Genomic DNA, 20,351 nt, shown 5'->3' with positions numbered 1-20,351 from the left:
CGCAGTGGGGTTATATTAGGATGAGATCATTGTGGTTAGTTCATATGTTTTGATTTGCCCTTGTAGAATTGATTCATAGTATGGTATTGATAGGGAGTTGTGCATGTTGGGCTTGTTTGATAGTTATATCATATGTTTCTCCTTGCATATTCAGTCACATTCATGTTGTACTTATTGGGTTTTAGCTTGTGAGGTGTGTGCCCAGGTGGCATTAGATGTGACTTGTTGATTTGATTGAATGGCTATGGGATATTCATGTTTCTTGCATCTCTATTAGTGTTGTGAGGGTTTGTAATAGCGTTCTAGCTAGTATGAGGTTAATTGTCGGTGCTGGATTTGATTATGGGTAGCTATGGTGGTTAGAGATGTTATGGGCATATGGACGATGTATTACGTCGGGTGGTCATACCTTATGGGCATATGAATAACTTGTGACAACTGGTTGAGGTTGATACAATATATTTATATGGGAATCAGGTCTTTGGGAAGATTCAAATAGTGAAAATTTTGGTTCTAAGGCCTATTAGTGTGGGTGGAAGGGATAATTTTCAGTTGAGATGGTGTTTTCGGGCCTATGTGGATTGGGGTGACATGGGATCACCCCGCGAGTATATGTATGGTGAGTACATTCAGTGATTTGATGACTTTGGAATGTTTCTTGGCACGTTTGAGGACGACGTTTGTTTAAGAGGGGGAAAAATGTAACAACCTGATCGGTTGTTTTGAGAACTAGCGACCCGTTCGGTGGCTTAACATCTCAAGTACTTCGTGTTATGCATTATGACTTGTGTCTGTGGTCGAGTTCGGTTTTCCAATGATTCGGGATTGAATTGGAAGGATAATTCTTGTCTTAGAAGCTTAAGAGGTAAAAGTTGATCGGAGTTTGACTTTTGTGTAGATGACGCCGGAATGGTATTTTGATGATTCCAATAGATTCGTATGGTGATTTTAGACTTAGGCGTATGCCCGTATTTGGATTTGGAGGTTCGTAGGTTGACTTGATGCATTTTGGCAAAAATTGGAAAGTTGAAGGTTTAGAAGGTTGAGTGGTTTGACCGAGAGTTGGCTCTATGAATATCGGGCTTGGATTGTGATTCCGAGTGTTGGAATAGATTTGTTATGTCATTTGAGACTTGCATGCAAAATTTGAGGTTATTCCGGGTTGATTTGATATGATTCGGCGCGAGTTGTAGAAGTTGAAAGTTCATAAGCTTATTAAGTTCGATTTGAGATGAGATTCGTAGTTTTGATAGTGTTTTATGTGATTTGAAGCCTCGAGCAGGTCCGTGTTATGTTACAGAACTTGTTGGTATGTTCGGATGGGGTACCGAGGGGCTCAGGTGAGTTTCGGGGTGGTTTTGGACCATTTTTAGGCCATTTTTAATTGTTGGTTTTTGGCCACAGGGGTATGCATCACGATCGCGGACTTTGGATCGCGTTCATGAAGAGCAAATTTGCTGTTTGGGCACTGTGAAAAGGCTTCTGCGATTGCGTAGAGGAAATTCTGCTGTCTCTGACCCGACTTTGGAAGCTTATATCTTGCAATCTATAAAGAATTTGGAGATGATCCAAAAATAAAAGTTATAGTTCTTTGAGTCCAGTTTTCAGAAAATCAAACGATTTATCATTTGGAGTTTTGTACAAAATATTATGGCTACACTAAAAACTATCTGAGAAGAGTTTGGGAATGGTAATGGGAATTTGTTCATCGCTGTCGCGGAAAAAAGGCTGCGATCGCGAAGTGTAAAATTTGTGCTGGAAATTTTTTGAATCGCGATCGTGACGTTGGTGACCATGATCGCAAAGGGTACCTCTGGAGCAGTGTTTAAAGTACTCTATTTTGAAGGTTTTGATCATTTTATCATATTTTGAGCTATGAAGTTCGGAATTGGGCGATTTTGAAGGGGATTTTCACACTTTGGATTGGAATTTGAGCCGTCCGGAGGTTGTTTCACACGAGAAGATCATTTTAGAGTATCAGTTTAGCTCTTTTGAGGTAAGTATATTGCCTAACTTTGTGTGGAGGAACTACCCCTTAGGATTTAATTCGTTTGTGTTATTTGTGTCATGTGAAAGCCGTGTACGCAAGGTGACGAGTACGTAATCGGGCTTATATGTGAAAATTGACCAGCTTAGACTCTTCGTGTTCTTTCATGTACTTATTTGGAATTGTTAGCACATGTTACATCTTTTATTCGTCATGTCTACTATCATATGCTTTATTTAAAGTTGTCATTACATGTCACATTCTTTACTTGTCAAGTTTGCTCTTATATGCTTTATTTGAAGTTGTTATCACTTTTATCGTTATGTGATTTGTTTCATTGTGGAGTTGCTCTTAGTTGAAATTGTTGTTACATGATATCCTTTTGTTGCCGGGTTATTCTCATGCATTTAGACGTAGTGCTAGTTCGTGACATCTCTTTCATTGTTAGCCTATTCATATACTAGAATACAAAATTTGCCATTTCATAGAAATACTTTCACTATTGAGTTTATCCTTAAATAATTAATTGGGATTGAGATTATCTAAAGTCATTAATCTATTTTAATTGAATTTGTGTTTAAAGGGGGTGTTACTCCTTGTTAAATTATTTTCCCATTCATTTTATTGTTATTGAGATTCTATACACATTGTGTTGAGTCGTGGGCTATTTGTTGTGAAAATATTGATATTGTTGGATCTTTGGAAAAGTTATGGCCTATGGGAACTTGTGATACAAGTTGATATGTCGTGTTATTGTGATGTTAGCACATGTGAATTGTTGTGTGGTTGGTTGTTGTTATGCGCGATATAAGGGTGGCATTTCACCGTTGTTGTTATGCGAGTGGCATCTCACTATTGTTAAATGTACAAAGTGATACGAGTGGCTATTGTGTTATTATCCTGGCGGAGTGATAAGGGTGGCTATTATACGGAGTGATATGGGTGTCTATCGGAGTGATACAAGTGGCTAATGATATTGTCAGGGCGGAGCGATACAGGTGGCTATCGGAGAGATAAGGGTGAAAATGTCAAGGATGATGTGTGATGGCTTGAGGACATTGTGTTGGTGAATTTCGTGTGATGATGTACCTTTCCTTGTATATGTCATACACCGTATGCGATTTGTTGTGTTGCTTCAATGAGCTTCTCGATGTCTTTAACATTACTTGTTGACTTAGGCTACAGTAGTACACTCACACAAATATACACTGTAACATGCCACTAGCTCAAGAATATGAAACTTGACATTTATTAATCATGCCCATGTACTCTTGTATTATCGGTTTCCATATTGATATTGAGCCTGTGACCACGCCAGGCGGATTGTGAATGTAATCCCGCGATCATGCCAGGTGAATTGAGATATTGGCTCGTGAGTTGTCCATGTAGTTGTGATTTGAAATGTGGGCACAATGTGCCGTGAGCATATGATGGTGGGTTGAGACCCGTGACTTGTGATTATGAAATGAGGTATCACAGAGTGAATTTTTTGTAAAACTTGTGTTAGAACATCTTGATTAATTGGTTGTCCTTTGTGTTACTTATTTGGTTTTAACGATACTTCACGGTGTTTTTATTGTGTTACTGTTTATATCACTTGTTGATTCTTGTTGCCATTTACTGATTTCTGCTTTCATTATTAGCTTTATACTTCTATACTGCACATGTTATTTTGCCTAGTGAGTGTCTTAACTTGTATCTCGTCACTACTCTACCGAGGTTAATCTTGATACTTACTGGGTACTGACCGTGGTGTACTCATACTACACTTCTGCACATTTTTGTGCAGAGCTGGGTGTTGGAGATATCTGACTCGGCATAGTTAGCATATTAGTCACGAGGATTCGAGGTAGAGCTGCTTGGTTGTCGCAGTCCCTTGGAGTTCTTTCCTTTCATTTTACTGTCAGCTTGTTATTTGAACAATATTGTATTTTGATCTTTGAGTTATTTCTATGTACTTAGCTAGAGTTCGTGACTCTGTATTACCAAATCTTGAGAGGTTGTTACGATTATTACCGCGTAGTCTTATTATGCTTTTGTTTCAGTATTCATATTAGACCATGTTTCAAATTATTATTGTTAAAAATTTGTCTAATCGTTGTTAGTAATCGACTTACCTAGTCTTAGAGACTAGGTTCCATCACGACGCATGCGGTATGTTTTTGGGTCGTGATAGAAGGGTCAGAAAACTTGGGCTGCCACAATATGAAAGAAAGAACTTTGTACGCAATTTGTGATACCGTCCTGCCGCGTATTCACATTCGCTAGAATGTTTTTTTAGCAGACGTTCTGCCTATAAATAGGCATCATCTTCTTGAGTTGTAATCCCTACAACTTCTTCTTTCTCTTTAATTAATAAAGAGCTATTCTTTGTGTAGCCATGGAGTATGCAAAAATTATTGAACCACGTAAATATTGTCTTGTGCAATTTATTGGTTTTCTCTTTTAAATATTTTTTTCCTTCTATTAGCCTGACACGATTTCCAACAATTGGTATCAAAGTACAAATAGTGTAACTCTGGCAAAAAAGTACGGTATTGGTGCAGTGTACTATTCACAAGAATAGTGCGGCACTATTGCTTATTGATACTAACACTATTCATAATAGTGCAATACTATTTATTAATAGTGATAATATTGTGCACCAATAGTGAGTGTTGTCTACCTTATACGGTTGAGACATTTTTTCTGACACATAGTACTATTCACGGTTACTATTCACATAAAAAATATGTTTTGTGAGAAGAAATGGCTTCGGAAGAAGGGAAGGTTAAGATTGACAAGTTCAATGACAAAGATTTTGGATTTTGGAAAATGCAGATAGAAGATTATTTGTACCAGAAAAATTTACACTTACCTTTGATCGGGGTAAAACCAGAGAATATGGTCAAAGCGGATTGGGATCTATTAGATCGCTAAGCTCTTGGTGTGATTCGTTTTGACGCTAATACAAAATATAGAATTCAACATCATTAACAAGAAGATCACTACAGGTCTGATAAAGGTGTTACCAAATATGTACGAGAAGTCATCTGCTTCAAATAAAGTCTATTTGATACATCAATTGTTCGACTTGAAGATGACAAACGGTGGATCTGTTGCGGAAAATATTAATGAGTTTAATATAATATTAATTCAATTGAGTTTTGTTAATATAATATTCAATGAAGAAGTTAGGGCGTTGATTCTACTATCATATCTACCGAAGAATTGGTCTGCAATAGTAACTACAATTAGCAGTTCATCGGGAAGTACCAAAGTCAAATTGGATGATATTAGAGACTTGGTTCTAAGCGAAGATATTCACCAGAGAGAATCAAGTGATTTCACAGGATCTGCTTTTAATACCAAAAGCAGGGGGAGAAGTAGGCAAAGAGGACAAAGTCATGGTCGTGGCAGATCAAAGTCAAGGAGAAGAGGGAAATCCAAAAATCGCAAAGACATACTTGTTAGAATTGCGATAAAAAGGGTCACTACAGTAGTCAGTATAGAGAACCAAATAAGAAGAAGGATGAAAATTCAGCAAATATAATTGCTAAACACATAGGCGATGCACTAATTTGTTGTGCAGATAATGCAGTCGAATCTTGTATTTTGGACTTAGGTGCATCCTTTCACTCTACCTCATGCAAAGAATTATTGCATAATTATATGGTTGGAAAATTTGGAAAGGTTTATCTAGGAGACGACAAACCTTTAGATATAGAGAGATACTATAACAGTAATTGACCATGGTCGTGACACAACATTGTGGCACAGGAGGCTCGGGCATATGAGTGAGAAGGGAATGAAGTTGTTGGCATCTAAAATAAAGTTGCCAAACCTCAAGCATGTTGAATTAGGTTTATGCAAAGATTGCATTTACGGAAAATAAAAGAGAGTTAGTTTCTCAAAGGCGGGAAGGACGCCAAAGAAAGAGAAGCTGAAACTAGTGTATATGGATGTCTGGGGATAAACTTCTGTAACTTCTCTGGGAGGCTCACGCTATTATGTCACCTTCATTAATTATTTCACGAGAAAGGTTTGGGTTTATTTTTTGAAAAATAAATCGGATGTGTTTGTTACCTTTAAAAGATGAAATGTTGAAGTTGAAAATCAGACAAGTCTAAAGATAAAATGTCTGAAGTCTGATAATAAAAGAGAGTATGATAGTCAAGAGTTCAAAGCATTCTGCTTTGAGAATGGGATCAAAATGATCAAGATAGTTGTTGGAACACCGGAACAAAATGGCATTGCTGAGAGGATGAACAGAATCCTGAATGAACAAGCTAGAAGTATGAGAATTCTTAATTGCCAAAGTATTTTTAGGCCTCTGTTCACACGACATCTTACCTCATAAACAGGAGACCCTTTGTACCGCTGAATTTTAAAATTCCTGAGGAGGTATGGACAGGAAATGAGGTAACCTTCTCACATTTGAAATTTTTTGGTTGTGTTGCTTATGTGCATGTAAATTCCATTGATAGAGATAAGCTTGATCCTAAAGCCATGAAATATTTCTTTATTGGCCATGATTATGATAATTTTAATTATTAGTTTTGGGATAATCAGAATATAAAGATCTTAAGACACAAGAATATCACATTCAATGAAAATGTGATGTATAAGGACAAGCTTGGAGTACAACCAACCAGCACCAGCAGACAGACATATGAAACACTTGAGTTAGAAGAAATCTCAGGAAATGAAGTGGCTAGAAGGATTACAATTGATTCTGAAATTGAAGATGAAGAACTAGAAGCCAAATCTAGATCGGAATCAAAGCGAGAACCAGAAGCCAAATCTGGATCGGAATCAAAGCGAGAACCAGAGATAGAATCAAATGCAGAACCAAATCTGGAGTCAGGACTTGAATCAAATTCGGGATCAGTTACTCTTGAACCTACATTAAGGAGATCTAAAAGAGTCACGAATGCTCCAGATAGGTTAACTCTCTCTCGCACTATCAACTTCTGACTGTTGCTGGAGAACCAGAGAATTTTGGTGAATCAATGCAGGTGGTGAACTTTTATAAGTGGAAGTTAGCCATGAAAAAAAAGAGATGAATTCTCTTCAAAAGAATAAAACATGAATACTTATAGAGTTACCAAAAGGAAAGAACGCATTGCAGAACAAGTGGGTGTACATGGTCAAAGAAGAGCATGATGGTAAGAAGAGATATAAAGTACAACTAGTAATAAAAGGCTTTCAGTAGAAGGAAGGAATTGAGTACACCAAGATCTTCTCTCTTGTAGTCAAATTAACTACTACCAGGTTGGTGCTAAGTATCGTAGCTGCAGAAATTTGCATTTACTGAAGCTAAATATTAAAACTGCTTTTTTGTATGGTGATCTTGAAGAAGACATCTACATGAAACAATCGGAAGTTTTCAAGTTTCTGGTAAATAAAACCTTGCGTGTAAGTTGAAAATGAGTTTGTACGGTTTGAAACAAGCTCCCTGATAATGGTACAAGAAAATTGATGGATTCATGCATAACAATGGTTTACACGGTGTGAGATGGACCATTGATGTTATATCAAAAATCTTGATGAATCCTATATCATTTTTACTATTGTATTGTTGATGATATGCTAATTGCAGGATCTAGCATAAATGAGATCAACAAGGTTAAGCAACAACTAGCAGAAGATTTTAAAATGAAAGACTTAGGACTAGCTAAAAAATGCTTAGGATGAGGATTAACAGAAACAGGTCTGAAGAAACCTTAAAGTTATCTCAAGAAAAGTACATATAGAAGGTACTAAGAATGTTCTGTCTTCAAGATGCAAAGACAAGCAGTACTCCACTCGGAAGCCATCTTAATCTGTCAAAGGACCAATTACCTAAGATAGAGGAAGAAAGGAAGTACATGTCCAAAGTTCCATATGCTTCAGTAGTAAGAAGTTTGATGTATGCTATGGACTGCACTAGACCTGACATAGCCCATGCAGTTGGAGTCGTTAGTAGATACATGTAAGATCCAGGAAAGGAACATTGGGAAGGTGTAAAAAGAATATTGCGATATCTCAAAGGCACCTCAGTTATGAAACTTTGTTTTAAAAAGAGCAATATTATCTTACAAGGTTTTGCTGATGCAAATTTAGGCGGCAATATGGATAGTCGAAAAAGTACCACAGGCTACGTGTTCATCTTAGGTGGTACTACTGTTAGATGGATGTCCAGACTTCAGAAAAGTGTTGCTCTATCTACCACTGAAGCAGAGTACATGGCAATACCAGAAGTTGAAAAAGAGATGATTTGACTCAAGAATTTTCTTAAAGAGATAGGTAAATAGCAGGACAATTGTGAGCTTTTCAGCAATAGCCAGAGTGCAATTCATCTTGCCAAGAATCCAGTGTTTCTTGCAAGATCGAAGCATATCTAGCCGAGGTATAATCATATTCGAGAGTTGATAAGTGCAAGAACTCTTTCCCTACGGAAGATATCATGATTGAAGAATCCGTCACATATGTTAAACAAAGTTGTAGGTGTTGACAAACTGAGGCTATGCACTGTCTCAGTTAATCTTCAAGATTGATAATGTGAAGGCGCCATCAGGGAATAATAAATCTTTTTTTTTGAACTTTCTTTCTTGATGTATATATGTTTGAGGGGGAGATTGATGGGATAAACTCATGTGGGTAAATGAAAAGTCAAAAAGAAAAAAAAACAAAGATAAGAAAGAAAGAGACATAAAGAAAGAAGGGTAAAAAAAACTTGGGCTGCCACAATATGAAAGAAAGAATTCGATGCGCAGTTTGTGGTACCGTCCTGCCGCATATTCATATTCGCCGAATCACGTAAATTTTGTCTTGTCTTGTGCAATTTATTGCTTTTCTCTTTTGAATATTTTCCCCTTTCTATTATCCTGACATGCTTCCCGACATAAATTGTTTGAGTTTGCCATATTTTTTTACCATATTTGAATTTTACCTTTTCTGGAAGGAAGGGAAAATAATTTTCCATAATTGATTTTACTTTTCCTAAAAGGAAAATATGGATCTCTTCCATATTTAACAGATCTCTTTCTTGTAGGAAAATGTTGTGGATCTCTATAAATTGAGGATTCCTCCTTCAAACACAACAATAGTATCCACAATGTAGTCTTTAAAGAGTTTTGTTTAGGGAGAAAATTTATTCTCTCATAAGTTTTTGTTATTTTATATTAGCAAATTGATGTAGGTCGCTTGACCAAACCATATTAAATTAGTATAACTCTTTTTAATACATTTTTTATGTCATTTGATTTATTGTTATCAAGGTATGCTTTGTTAGCTTCCGCATGACGCCTTGTTATTTTTGATCCTGACATAAACTCCCGGAAATATATAGAACTTCCACATAATCAAACATGCTTGATAGCTTCTAAATGTCTTTACTAGTCACTTCTATCTCCGATGAAGTAGCCACTTATTTTTGGATCAATTAAAAAAAATCTTTCCCTTTTTCTATCCATAACTAATACCATATTCGAGAGCCTTTCTTATAGCAATCTCTTTCAGCTGTCATGGTTTCCTGTTCTCCAAGTGATTGACTTGGTGGCTGCAAATATGCTCTATTTTTTGTTCACCCACTTAATTCAATCCAATAGTTAGATGAGGATTGGCCTTCCCTTAAGAGCATGTAAGACACATTCCTAGCTGCATATACGTCGCTGCGGCTAGGAAAAAATTTAGTCGCACTCAATATTTACTTTAATAGAAGTATGACGTATATTTTGGCAAAAGCCAAAACCTGGACAAAATAGTTAAAAATAAAGAAAAGGAAAAAAAAAAAAGTCAATAGTCATTGCCTGTCACACGTTGAATAGTCGTCGAAAATCCACGTAGACATAGTGGCATCATTTGGCCTTTCTGGTATTATACTTATCCATTCATTTCTCTCTTTAAGGCTTTTCGTTACCAGGCGCTAGGGCTACTCACTTCTGCAAAAGGGGGCAAAACCAGAAAAAAAAAAGAAGAAGATAAACCTACCAACTGTTTGAGGAAATGTTCAGAAGAAACAACAAAGGCCAAGATTGGTTCCATCACTAGATCATACTATTGCCAACAAAAATCTTTTGAATCAGAGCTGATTATATAAGGATAGATATTGGTGTGATCCAAATTATAACAGTTGAGATTGGGAATATAGGGGAAGAGTAAATTGTTTGGGAAGGATGCGAGGAAGATGTGGAAGGAGATTGCAGACCGAGAATTTGGGAAGCTTCGCCCTAATTTATTCAGCAATTGTATTAAGTCGTCTCGAGTCTCTTCTCTTCAACTCTCCAACTACAAAGATATCATTTCTCCTCACCGTGGCTCCGTCAACTCCCTACAGGTCACTTTCCCCATTTCTCGATCTACGATTTGAAGCTGGTCGGTGCAGAGTACATACCTTTTTTTTTTTTTTTACTATTTCTTTGTTGACAATGTTTTGGGACATAGTATAAGTACGTACCTCAAGAAATTTTTCAAATACTGTAGGTATTTATATGTTGGCTGCTCGTACCCATTGCATTCTTTAATACAATTCGTCCTCGACGCTGAGCTAAGATGGATATAGGATTTGAAGTTAGTATAATATTATATTCACTATTTCTTTGTTGACAATGGGTTCAGAATTATTATGATTTATACTGTAAGGAATTTCAACTGCATATGTATCGCTAGGCTGCCTGCACCGATTGCATTATAAATACATCCATCTGTGCAACTGGGTTGGAAGTCCTCTAATGTAAATGTGCTATTTTGTAGTTACGCGCTTTATAGCTAAGGGTGATTTTGTGAGAACTGAGAAGGTCCATGTATTTGGAGTAGCTTTTGCTTAATCCCTCTGGTTCAATCTGTTAGCTGGTGTTTGACTGGGTATGAAGTTTAAAATATGCATTTTGAGATAGTGGAAGAAAGTGGTAAAGTAATGGTCGAAAAGTAGGTTAGTAGAGAAAATGTTAATCAAAGTATAAATTTGAGTAACTTAATGGATTTGAATATAACTTGAAACAGATACATTAAATTTTTCTTTGTAATAAACAAGCAGGATCATCACAAAGTCATCTATACGAAAAAGTGTGATATCTTCAAGGTAGTTTTTCCTAATTAGGCAAGTTTTGTTACAATTTTAATTTTATACCCTTTCTATTGCGTGACAAAGTAGTCATGGGTTCAACAGTGGAAACGGTCTCTAGCAGAAATGCAAGGTAAGACTGCGCACAATAGACTCAATGTGGCCCTACCCTTTCCTAGACTCACGCATAACTAGAGCTCAGTGCAGCAGGCTGCCGTTTATTGCATATTGAAATGACGACGAATCAATCAGCGTAATTTCATACCCATGGCTACTCTCCATGTAGTTCATATGTGAGTGGCTTTTAGTTCTGAAGAAATTTTGACAACAAGAGCACACGCCTAGATGAGACTGAAGAGAGAGGAATGGAGATTGGCGATTTATATAATCGACCCTAAATATTTTTGGATTGAGGTGTAGTTGGTTGATCTTGGCTCGAAGGAGAAATCACAGCAAATAGGATGAAGTGGTCCAAGTATAAACATATTTTAGAAGAAAATCATAAAATCTAATATTAAGCATAATGGAACTCGATGCCTTGCCATCTCCTAGTATCTCTATTTTTCATCAACTCCCTTATATTTTAAGTGCCTTATTGCGTGCATTTACATGCATCGTATCAATTGCATCTTCATACCTTATACTGAAGATAAGCGAGATGAAAAAATGTACAATTTCTAAATGCAGAAAGTTAGACATATGTGCTTTGTGGAAATAATGATTACCTCATAGAATCGGAAAAATGAACTGTGAGTCACTTATGGAGTGGTAATTCTGACAAGTGTTTACTAGGAAAAAACTGGACACAAGACCTGGTAATCTTGGTCCCAATTGCACACAGTAATCTTTTTTCAAAAAATTCAGATTATGCATTTGGTTACATACCCATCAGGAAAATTAAATTCAGTTTATGCACTTGGTTACATACCCATCAGGAAAATTAAGGTTGTAGTTGTTAGACTAGTACATGAAGCTAGTTTGACTTTTTTTTTTTTTTTTAAAATAAATTTCTTCATACATCTTTATTTATATTAGGTAAACGTTGGCAAGATTATCTGGTTCAGATGTGTGGAATGGAAGTTGCATTATTGTTGAAAATATCTTTGTGTCCATTTATTGTGATCACAAAATCAGGTTGATTTGACAGAGGGGCGATATCTGTTATCCTCTGCTTCGGATGCATCAGTTGCTGTTTATGACGTCCAACGTGCAACTGATTATGACGGAAGTGGTCTGATTGCAAAGCATAAGCCCATAGTTGTGGTTGACAAGCAACACGAACAGGGGCACAAGTATGCCATTTCCACAGCCATCTGGTATCCAATTGACACTGGGCTTTTCATCACGGGCTCATATGATCATTACATTAATGTTTGGGATACTAACACTACTCAGGTATCATAGCTTTCTGATCATCCTATCATACTCCACCAAAGTGCAGATTTTCAGCTTGTTCTTTTCTTCTATTGAATAAATTTCTAGCCGAAATTTGAATTTCTTTATTTATTTTAAGGTGGCAGTTAATTTCAAAATGCCTGGAAAAGTGCACAAGACTGCCATGTCTCCCGTGGCAACCTCACACATGTTGATTGCTGCTGGAACTGAAGATGTTCAAGTTCGTCTCTGTGATATTTCTTCGGGTGCATTTGCTCACACTTTATCTGGCCATCGTGGTATGGCGATATCTATTTCAGGCATTAATAAAGTATTTCCCTTTGCAATTCTTTACCTTTTACATCTTCGAAACAAGGTGTTATCCAGTGAGAAGCTTTTCCTGAAATCTCTATGTCATGAGGTTTTGCTAGTTTTCCTTGCCCCAAAAAATAAATTCTAGGTTCTCTTCCTTTGAGCACGGAGACACGGGATTGACTTTTGACAAGTGGAAAGCATCTCTTTTTTCATCAATGCTTAGACTGAGGCTTAGACCAATCACAGTCTGTCTCCATTATCGGCTCTTAGGCAGAGTCACATGCCATTCTGTGTGATAAAGGTAACACTTTAGCAATTTAACAGTTCCTGGCCTAGTGCATCCACATAGAAGCTCTGTGCCATACTCCATTTCCACCTCGCAAGACAGGCTAGGGTGATGTGATTTTCTTTTATTAGCTTTAAACCAGCTTTAATGTGCCATACTCATTTCCACCTCGCAAGACAGGCTAGGGTGATGTGGTTTTCTTTTATTAGCTTAAACCAGCTTTACACTAAATTACTGCTAAAGAATGGAAGTTGAAGTCTTTTCTGTAATAATTGTGTTTGAATTTATTTATTTATTGATGATAAATGGGGCCTCTTTACTATGTCTGGAAATGATAAAGCAATTGGGAGCTAGAGTGTAGATGCAATAACAAGAAGAACAATCAACATTATCTTTTATTCAAAAGCTAATCATCCTTCATCCTGTGCTATTTGTGTAACTATCAGGGCAAGTGCAACGCTCCGACACAGGACAGAATGCCAGACAATTATGCTTAGCATTCTGTTGCGGTATGTTTTTTTATGAGTGCCTTTAGGAAAACGATGACAATGTTGATTCTATTTTATTAGAAATATATTTATAGATAATACATGCTTGAATATTGGAGTGTAACCAACTAGTACTTTGTCGCAACTATACAAACCCAGGCAATAACTAGGGGTGGCAATTTGAGCCCAATTCCGCCCAAGCCGCCCAGAGATGGTTGGGCTACAAACATTTTAGCTCATGGGTCTATTTGGGCTGAGCCCAAATTAACCCATTATTTGTTATAGCCCATTCTGACCCATTAAGCAGCCCAAATACAACCCATAAAACTCACCCAAAACAAAGAGATCTCAACCCAACTTATCTAAAAATTTACTTAGTTGCCCCAATTTTACTTTTTATTTTTATTTTTTTTGTATTTTCAGTTTTCAGTTTTTTTTTTTGTTTTTCTGCACTACCCCCTCCCCCCGCTAACCCCCTCAATTTTTTTTTGTATTTTCATTTTTTTTTTTTGGGTTTTCTGCACCACATCTCTTCAAAAAAAATTTACTTTTTTTTTTTAATTTTCTGTTTTTTTTTTTGGTTTTTCTGCACCACCCACAACCACCTCCACCCGCAAAATATTTTTCAACTTACACATTTTAAGTTAAAAGGCTTTTTTATGCAGGTATGTGCATGGTTCTAAAACATGGGTCAAGTTGGGCGGGTTGGGCTATGGCCCATTGTTTAGCTTATCTTGACCCAGCCCATCTTAGCCCAAGTACACTTTGGGATGGGTTGGGCAATGACCCATTTATTGACTTAACCCATCTTGACCCGCCCAAATTCAGCCCAACCCACCCATTTGCCGCCCGCCCGCCCCTAGCAATAACCCAGATCCCTGTATAATATCTGCCTAGCTTCTCTGAGGGTCACCAATATTATATTACAATTTACTGGTAAATGAATGATTCTCACAGCAGTACAAGAGAGATGTGTAATCGATGTTAGTTTTGTTGAAGGCTGCTGCATTGTGCTAAGTTTCTAATTAAAATGCAATGACTAGTTTTCTTATACTTAATTTCTAAATTCTCCTCCCCAAGCGCAATTTTAATAATCCATGGATTTCCTCAATATTTAATATATCACTCTAGAGACGCTAAGGCACGCCCAGACGGCCAGACCCTACTTGTGGGATTATACTGGGTTGTTGTTGTTGTAGAGATGCTAAGGCACATTTCTTGTCCATTTTAACCCCTCCATATCAACAGATTAAGCTCACTCATTAATATTTTCTTTACGTCGTGCTTAAGCATTCCCTTTGATTTGATACCTGTTTTATGATATCTAGTACTATTTCAGAAGCCCTTAGTTGCAATTTTTTCTTGGGTTACGACAGATGGAGTAATGTCAGTCGAATGGTCTGCTTCTAGTGAGTGGGTTTTGGTAACAGGGGGATGCGATGGTGCCATTCGCTTTTGGGACATCAGGCGTGCAGGATGCTTTCGTGTTTTAGATCAGTCCCATTCTCAGCTTGGAAGACGCCCCACTCTACTTACACGTTCTGTTACAAACAAGGTTCCCTTCTTTTATTATGTATTTTTCAGAATCATCGAATTTGGAACTCTAATAGCTAGATATTGCTCTTTTATTTCTCTTAAAATTTAGAGGAATAATTGTTTTTCGTTTCATTTATGATAACAAGTTGTTTATGTTCCTCTCTTTTGTATTGATGCATTAAAATCTACTCCCTCTTTCCCAATTTATGTGACTTACTTTACTTTTAAATATGTTCCAAAAAAGAATGTCATACTTCCTTTTTTAGAAACAATTTAACCTAAATTTTGCAATTTTTATTTTACCTTTAATGAGATGATTTATAGCCACATAATTGTCTATGACTTGTTTTAGACAACAAGCTTCAAAAGTCTGTCTTTTCTTAAACTCCGTTCCAGGTCAAACACCGCCACATAAGTTGGGGCAGGAGGAGTAGTTATCTAGTTGGTCAAATACATAGATAGCCCCCAGAACTTGTCCGAATATTTCATATAGCCACCTAAACTAAGCCTATGACCATCTGAACATTTAATCTATCTACGACCATCTGAACATTTAGTCTATGCTCAATCTGTATCAATTAAGCACACCTTGATGACATGGAAAGTCGCGCGTCTGCCACTCAAATGTGAGCGCATAATTATGAAGGAAAAAAAAAAAGTTTTGCCAGAAAATCAATTCCAGCAAATGGAGATTGGCAGAAAGTTCTATTTTGACTATGTTTTTCCAGTCTGCTTCTTCTTGATAAGAAGCCTGCAGATATGAATAAATGTTCTTCTTCTCCATGAAAGTTCTATAAACATATCAGCCCCACCCAATAGCTTCTAAGGAAGACTTCAGAGCCAATGCCGGCGACCCTCCATACTTTCCGGCCATATCTGGGATCGAAATTGACAATCCCTTTCTTCTTCTTGACAGCGACCCGCCAAGTGTCTACCGTGAAGAATGGACTTCCACCATTGTCGATGGCGACCCACCATATTTCCCCACCATCAGTGACGAACTGGCTCCCTCCCCTTTCCTCTTATACAATTCTCTCTCCTTTTACTCCCCAAATTTTTCCAAAAAAGTCTTGAAAACAGATTAATAAATAATAGCCACACAGATCTGAAACCAGACATATTTCACCGGAAAATATTAAAATCCAGCGGATGAAACTTTCAACTTCTCAGTCCGGGTAATGTATCTTAATGCTCCACTTATCTGATATTTTCTTCATCTTCTTCGACATATTTTTTTTCAGACCCAAATCTTAATCTTATTCTCCGTGGTTACCCTTGCCAGGAAAAAATGGTCTTGTCGGAAAGGTGGAGTTTTGTGTGAATTCTTTTCCAGTCAACTCCCCTTTTCCTTTTCTTCTGAATTTTTTTTTTTGACTTTTTTTTCCTTGCTGACCCGTGTTTTTCTCATTGGTTTCATTTTCCCCCTCGCAAGCAAGGGACATTCACGCACTGCACTGGTTTAGAATTGTGAAATGTGTTCAATACACACAATTTAGGCATAGGTCTAGTGTTCAGATGGTCATAGGCTTTAGTTTAGGTGGCTATATGGAATATTCGGACAAGTTCAAGGGGCTGTCTATGTATTTGGCCTATCTAATCCATTTACAGTGTACAACAGTTGTCAGAGACTATAATGCATGACTGTTTATCTAGACTTACCTTTGAATCCTGCAAATGTGTTGCTTTAAGGGAGTTCCTTTCTTGAATAATCAGATTTCTGAGAATAGATAGAGGTGTTTCTCTCTTTCATCATATTGGAACTCATTGGAGAAGAAAAGGGAGTAGATTATAAGTGTGCTTACCTTTTAATGCAACTTATTTGCTTTTTCCTTCTGATAGATCAAAAACCACACTGTTATCCTCTTGGTTTACAAGTGAGTCTTTGCTTTTGACCCATCTTCTTTTGCGTCAATGAACCTTCCTTATGTCTAATTAATGGGAGTTCATCTATGGAAAAGCTTAATTGGGATGGAATTGCTGCTTTGGTTAGAGTTCAAGGTTTCCTAGTTTTCGTGCCCATAATATATTCTATCTTCCTGCCCAGAGTTCCACGCTAAAATCATCTTCAGTAGGCCCAAGTTCATCTGCAAAAGGCCGGCCATCTCATAAGAAAATGGGGAATGGTATGAGTATCAAACAGTCTGCAATAGCTAGACAAGTGAGGGGAGCTGGAAAACAGAGACTACATCCAGGGATGCTGTCTAGTCAGGATAGAGCCACTGCTCATTATGGTGCTGTCAACGGACTAAAAGTTACCAATGATGGAATGTATCTTCTTAGTGCAGGTTGACATTGCAATTTTTTTTGAAAGACCCTAGTTTCCTCCTCCAGCTTTATATTGCTACTATTTGATATTTGTGTATGCATTGTGATTAGTATACTCCACTTAAAGAGGCTGAGAAGGTCTTGTGTCATTTTTTTCTTAGATATATGTTGACAATGTGCGCTCTGGCCCATATAACTCTGTCTTTGTATAGTTGGTCAGCTCTGGAGTGCGACTTCTGGAATTTATACAGCATGTTATGGTGCTTTCTAATTACATTTTGATATGCTTCTCTAGCATATCTCTAGCAAAATTGTAAATTTTTGGGGCACTCTTTCTAAGATACGTCATTTGAAACACTCTTGGATAAAAATTTTAAAAAATATAATATCAATTGTAAGACATTTATGTTGCAGGAGCCTGGATTTTTTTTCTTAATCTAGTTTAGAGTGGTATGACGACATTACTAGTGTGAGGCTGGACTTATTCAGTGAGAATAGCTGAACTGTAAAGGGATAACTTGTTTGTGTAGAAACCAAAACAGATCATTCAGCCATTTTGAAGTTCATTTAGTTATTTACTTGAGTAAAATGCAATTAGTTCCAATAAGCCATTTTCAGGCTACTACTATCTATTGGTTGGCGTCCCTTAGCCATCATTAGCTTACCCTCTCAAAAGAAAGCTTGCTTCCATTTGCTGTTGGTGTGTCATTTAGAAGTACTGGACGTGATGTTGGTACAGTTACTGTTTCCAATGTGATTAAGGTATCTCATCCGTAGTTTAGTGCTTTTAGCTACATGCTGAAGAAATACATAAAGCTTAATCATCTATTCCTTTGCATTTCAGGTTCTGATTCTAGGTTAAGGTTATGGGATATCGAATCTGGTTGCAATACACTTGTAAACTTTGAAACATCACGACTACAGGCCACCAAAGCTATACAATTAGCCATCTCTCATGATTCAAAACTTGTATTTGCGCCGTGTATGTCAACAACTAAGGTACACAACGTTTCACAACCCCCCAACCTCCCCGTTTGATATCATTATATGGAATTGTTTTTATTTAGTAACTTAACGAGGAAATCTTGTAGGCATTTGATTTGTGGTCGGGCAAGACGATGATGGATTTACGTGGACACTATGAAAATGTGAACTGTTGTCTGTACAGTGCACTGGACCAGGTACAATCATTTTTGTTCCTCTCTCCCTAAGGTTCATGTTTCTGGCAAGGCAATGAATTCTGCATAAGCTGTGAGGTTCTGAACCTTAAGTATTTGAGTAGTAACTTATTGTGATTGACCAAAATAGTGCATTCATTGCATATGGAAGGGGTCGGTCTGGAAAACATTAATCAAGTGGGTGACTCACCCCACGACTAGCTAATAAGTTACTCTAATCATGGTTATCAAACAGAAAAAAAATCAGTTACCCTAGTCATGTATACACCGGTTTTTTGTACACCAGAAACAGAAAGTACATGAAACACCAAAGATCTCATAACAAGGAACTATCGACCTCATTCAAATGTTTCCCATCAAGGTAAAAGCTTGATAAAAATGCTATCTTTTGGTAAGGCATTAATTCTTATGGTTGGTCATATCCTTTTGTTTTTATCTCATTGTAGATGACAATGGAGTTCAAGTGTTTTCTTTAATTCCAACTACCCTAGCCATCACTTCTTTTGTCCCGAGGACTGATAAACGGCTTTTGGTCATTCTTGATACTGTTACGTCAAAGTTGGCCATTAATTTGAATTTGGTTATGTTCAGGAACTATACACGGGTGGAAATGATCGGAAAATTCTCGTGTGGTCTTCAAGCAAAGTCGCTACTGAAGAATTGGTATGCCTTCTAGACCATAAACTTTTTGTTCATTTGCTAGACACCCCAAGTATGTTTGTGTTGAGGGTGTATGTACGTAGGTTGCATAAGACCTTACAGTATCTGGGTTGTTATGCAGGAGGGCAGGGACGGGCAAGCTTTTGCGATCGATCAAGATAATTGGAGTGACTGAATACCTCACAAAAGCTTGGAGGTTCCATGTCAAGTTTATAGTTTTCTTCGTTCTTTTAGAACATTCTCTATTAACATCTTCCCGCTGTCCTTTGCTTGAAGAAAGATGTAATAAGTCAGAACATGTGTGTTTCTAGTTGAATGTATTAATCCAAAACAGAACAAACGCTCTGTTTGTCGAATCATGCGGAATGGTTCTCCTAAAAGATAAGTTTTGCTGTTATTCAGAAATTTCGAGAAATTCTTTCGCCTTCTGCTGAACATGTTAAGAGATAAATAGGACTATGCTTTCTCATCCTAATTTTATAGGAAGATGTTATCAAGCAAGAATTCTTTTAACATTCTTAAAAAAGAAGAGACCAGTTGGCTCCAGATTTTTCTAGACGAACTTTCAAAAATCATTATTGTTTAGTAACTATTAACTTCTTATAACTATTATATATATAATTACTTCCTACAGTTACTATTCAGTTGTTACGATAGTGTATTTGTTGTATTTGTATTACTGTATTCTGAATACAGCAGTAAAAAGCGCCTAAAATCAGGGCATTCTAGTTGTAGGCGCATATATTCACATGTATTCGCCTATGTATTCATGAATACAATAACGATAATTACCTTTAAAATAAATATGTCCAGCTGTTTAATAATGGAAACAATATCAATTAGTGTGATATACTCCTAATATAATTTGGTAAAATCAAATCTAACATGCCTCATTATCAACCCATTTAATTAGAATAATTTTTCGGTTGTATATAATTGTTCTATTTAACTTTTGTATTTAGTGTCTTTCAATATTTTTTTTACTGTTGCATTCATTAGATTCAATGTTTGTATTTACTGTATTCACTGTTTTATATTCAGTGTATTCTAATGTATTTGTATTAACAATATTTTAGTTATTCATAATACATGTTATTACTGCTGTATTCAGTATATTTCATTGGTTGTATTCATTGTATTTATATTTGTATTCAGTGTATTTTACTATATTTTATTGTATTTTAAAATTAGATATATTCACTGTTTATATTCTGTTCTATTTTAATGTTTGTATTCA

General features: G+C 36.7%; 1 protein-coding gene across 2 annotated transcripts; it reads left to right on the top strand.

Moving 5' to 3' along the window:
- The first annotated feature begins 9,826 nt into the window (after positions 1 to 9,826).
- On the top strand, positions 9,827 to 19,529 carry LOC107816950 (WD repeat-containing protein ATCSA-1). 2 transcript variants are annotated; one of them, XM_075240609.1, is made up of 9 exons: positions 9,827 to 10,324; positions 12,160 to 12,407; positions 12,526 to 12,685; positions 14,852 to 15,030; positions 17,056 to 17,296; positions 18,121 to 18,275; positions 18,368 to 18,457; positions 19,046 to 19,117; positions 19,236 to 19,529. In XM_075240609.1, exons 1-9 carry the CDS (start codon positions 10,126 to 10,128, stop codon positions 19,287 to 19,289), a joined length of 1,398 nt encoding a protein of 465 aa, XP_075096710.1. In that variant the 5' UTR covers positions 9,827 to 10,125; the 3' UTR covers positions 19,290 to 19,529. The 2 variants fall into 2 exon arrangements, with proteins under 2 accessions (XP_075096710.1, XP_075096711.1); XM_075240610.1 differs by having other exon boundaries at positions 9,830 to 10,286; positions 12,147 to 12,407.
- Positions 19,530 to 20,351: the final 822 nt, after the last annotated feature.

Source organism: Nicotiana tabacum, chromosome 20 (genome assembly GCF_000715075.1).
Source record: "Nicotiana tabacum cultivar K326 chromosome 20, ASM71507v2, whole genome shotgun sequence".
Classification (NCBI taxonomy): domain Eukaryota; kingdom Viridiplantae; phylum Streptophyta; class Magnoliopsida; order Solanales; family Solanaceae; genus Nicotiana; species Nicotiana tabacum.
The sequence above is the reverse complement of the archived record's forward strand: the minus strand, read 5'-3'. Positions and strand labels throughout refer to the sequence as shown.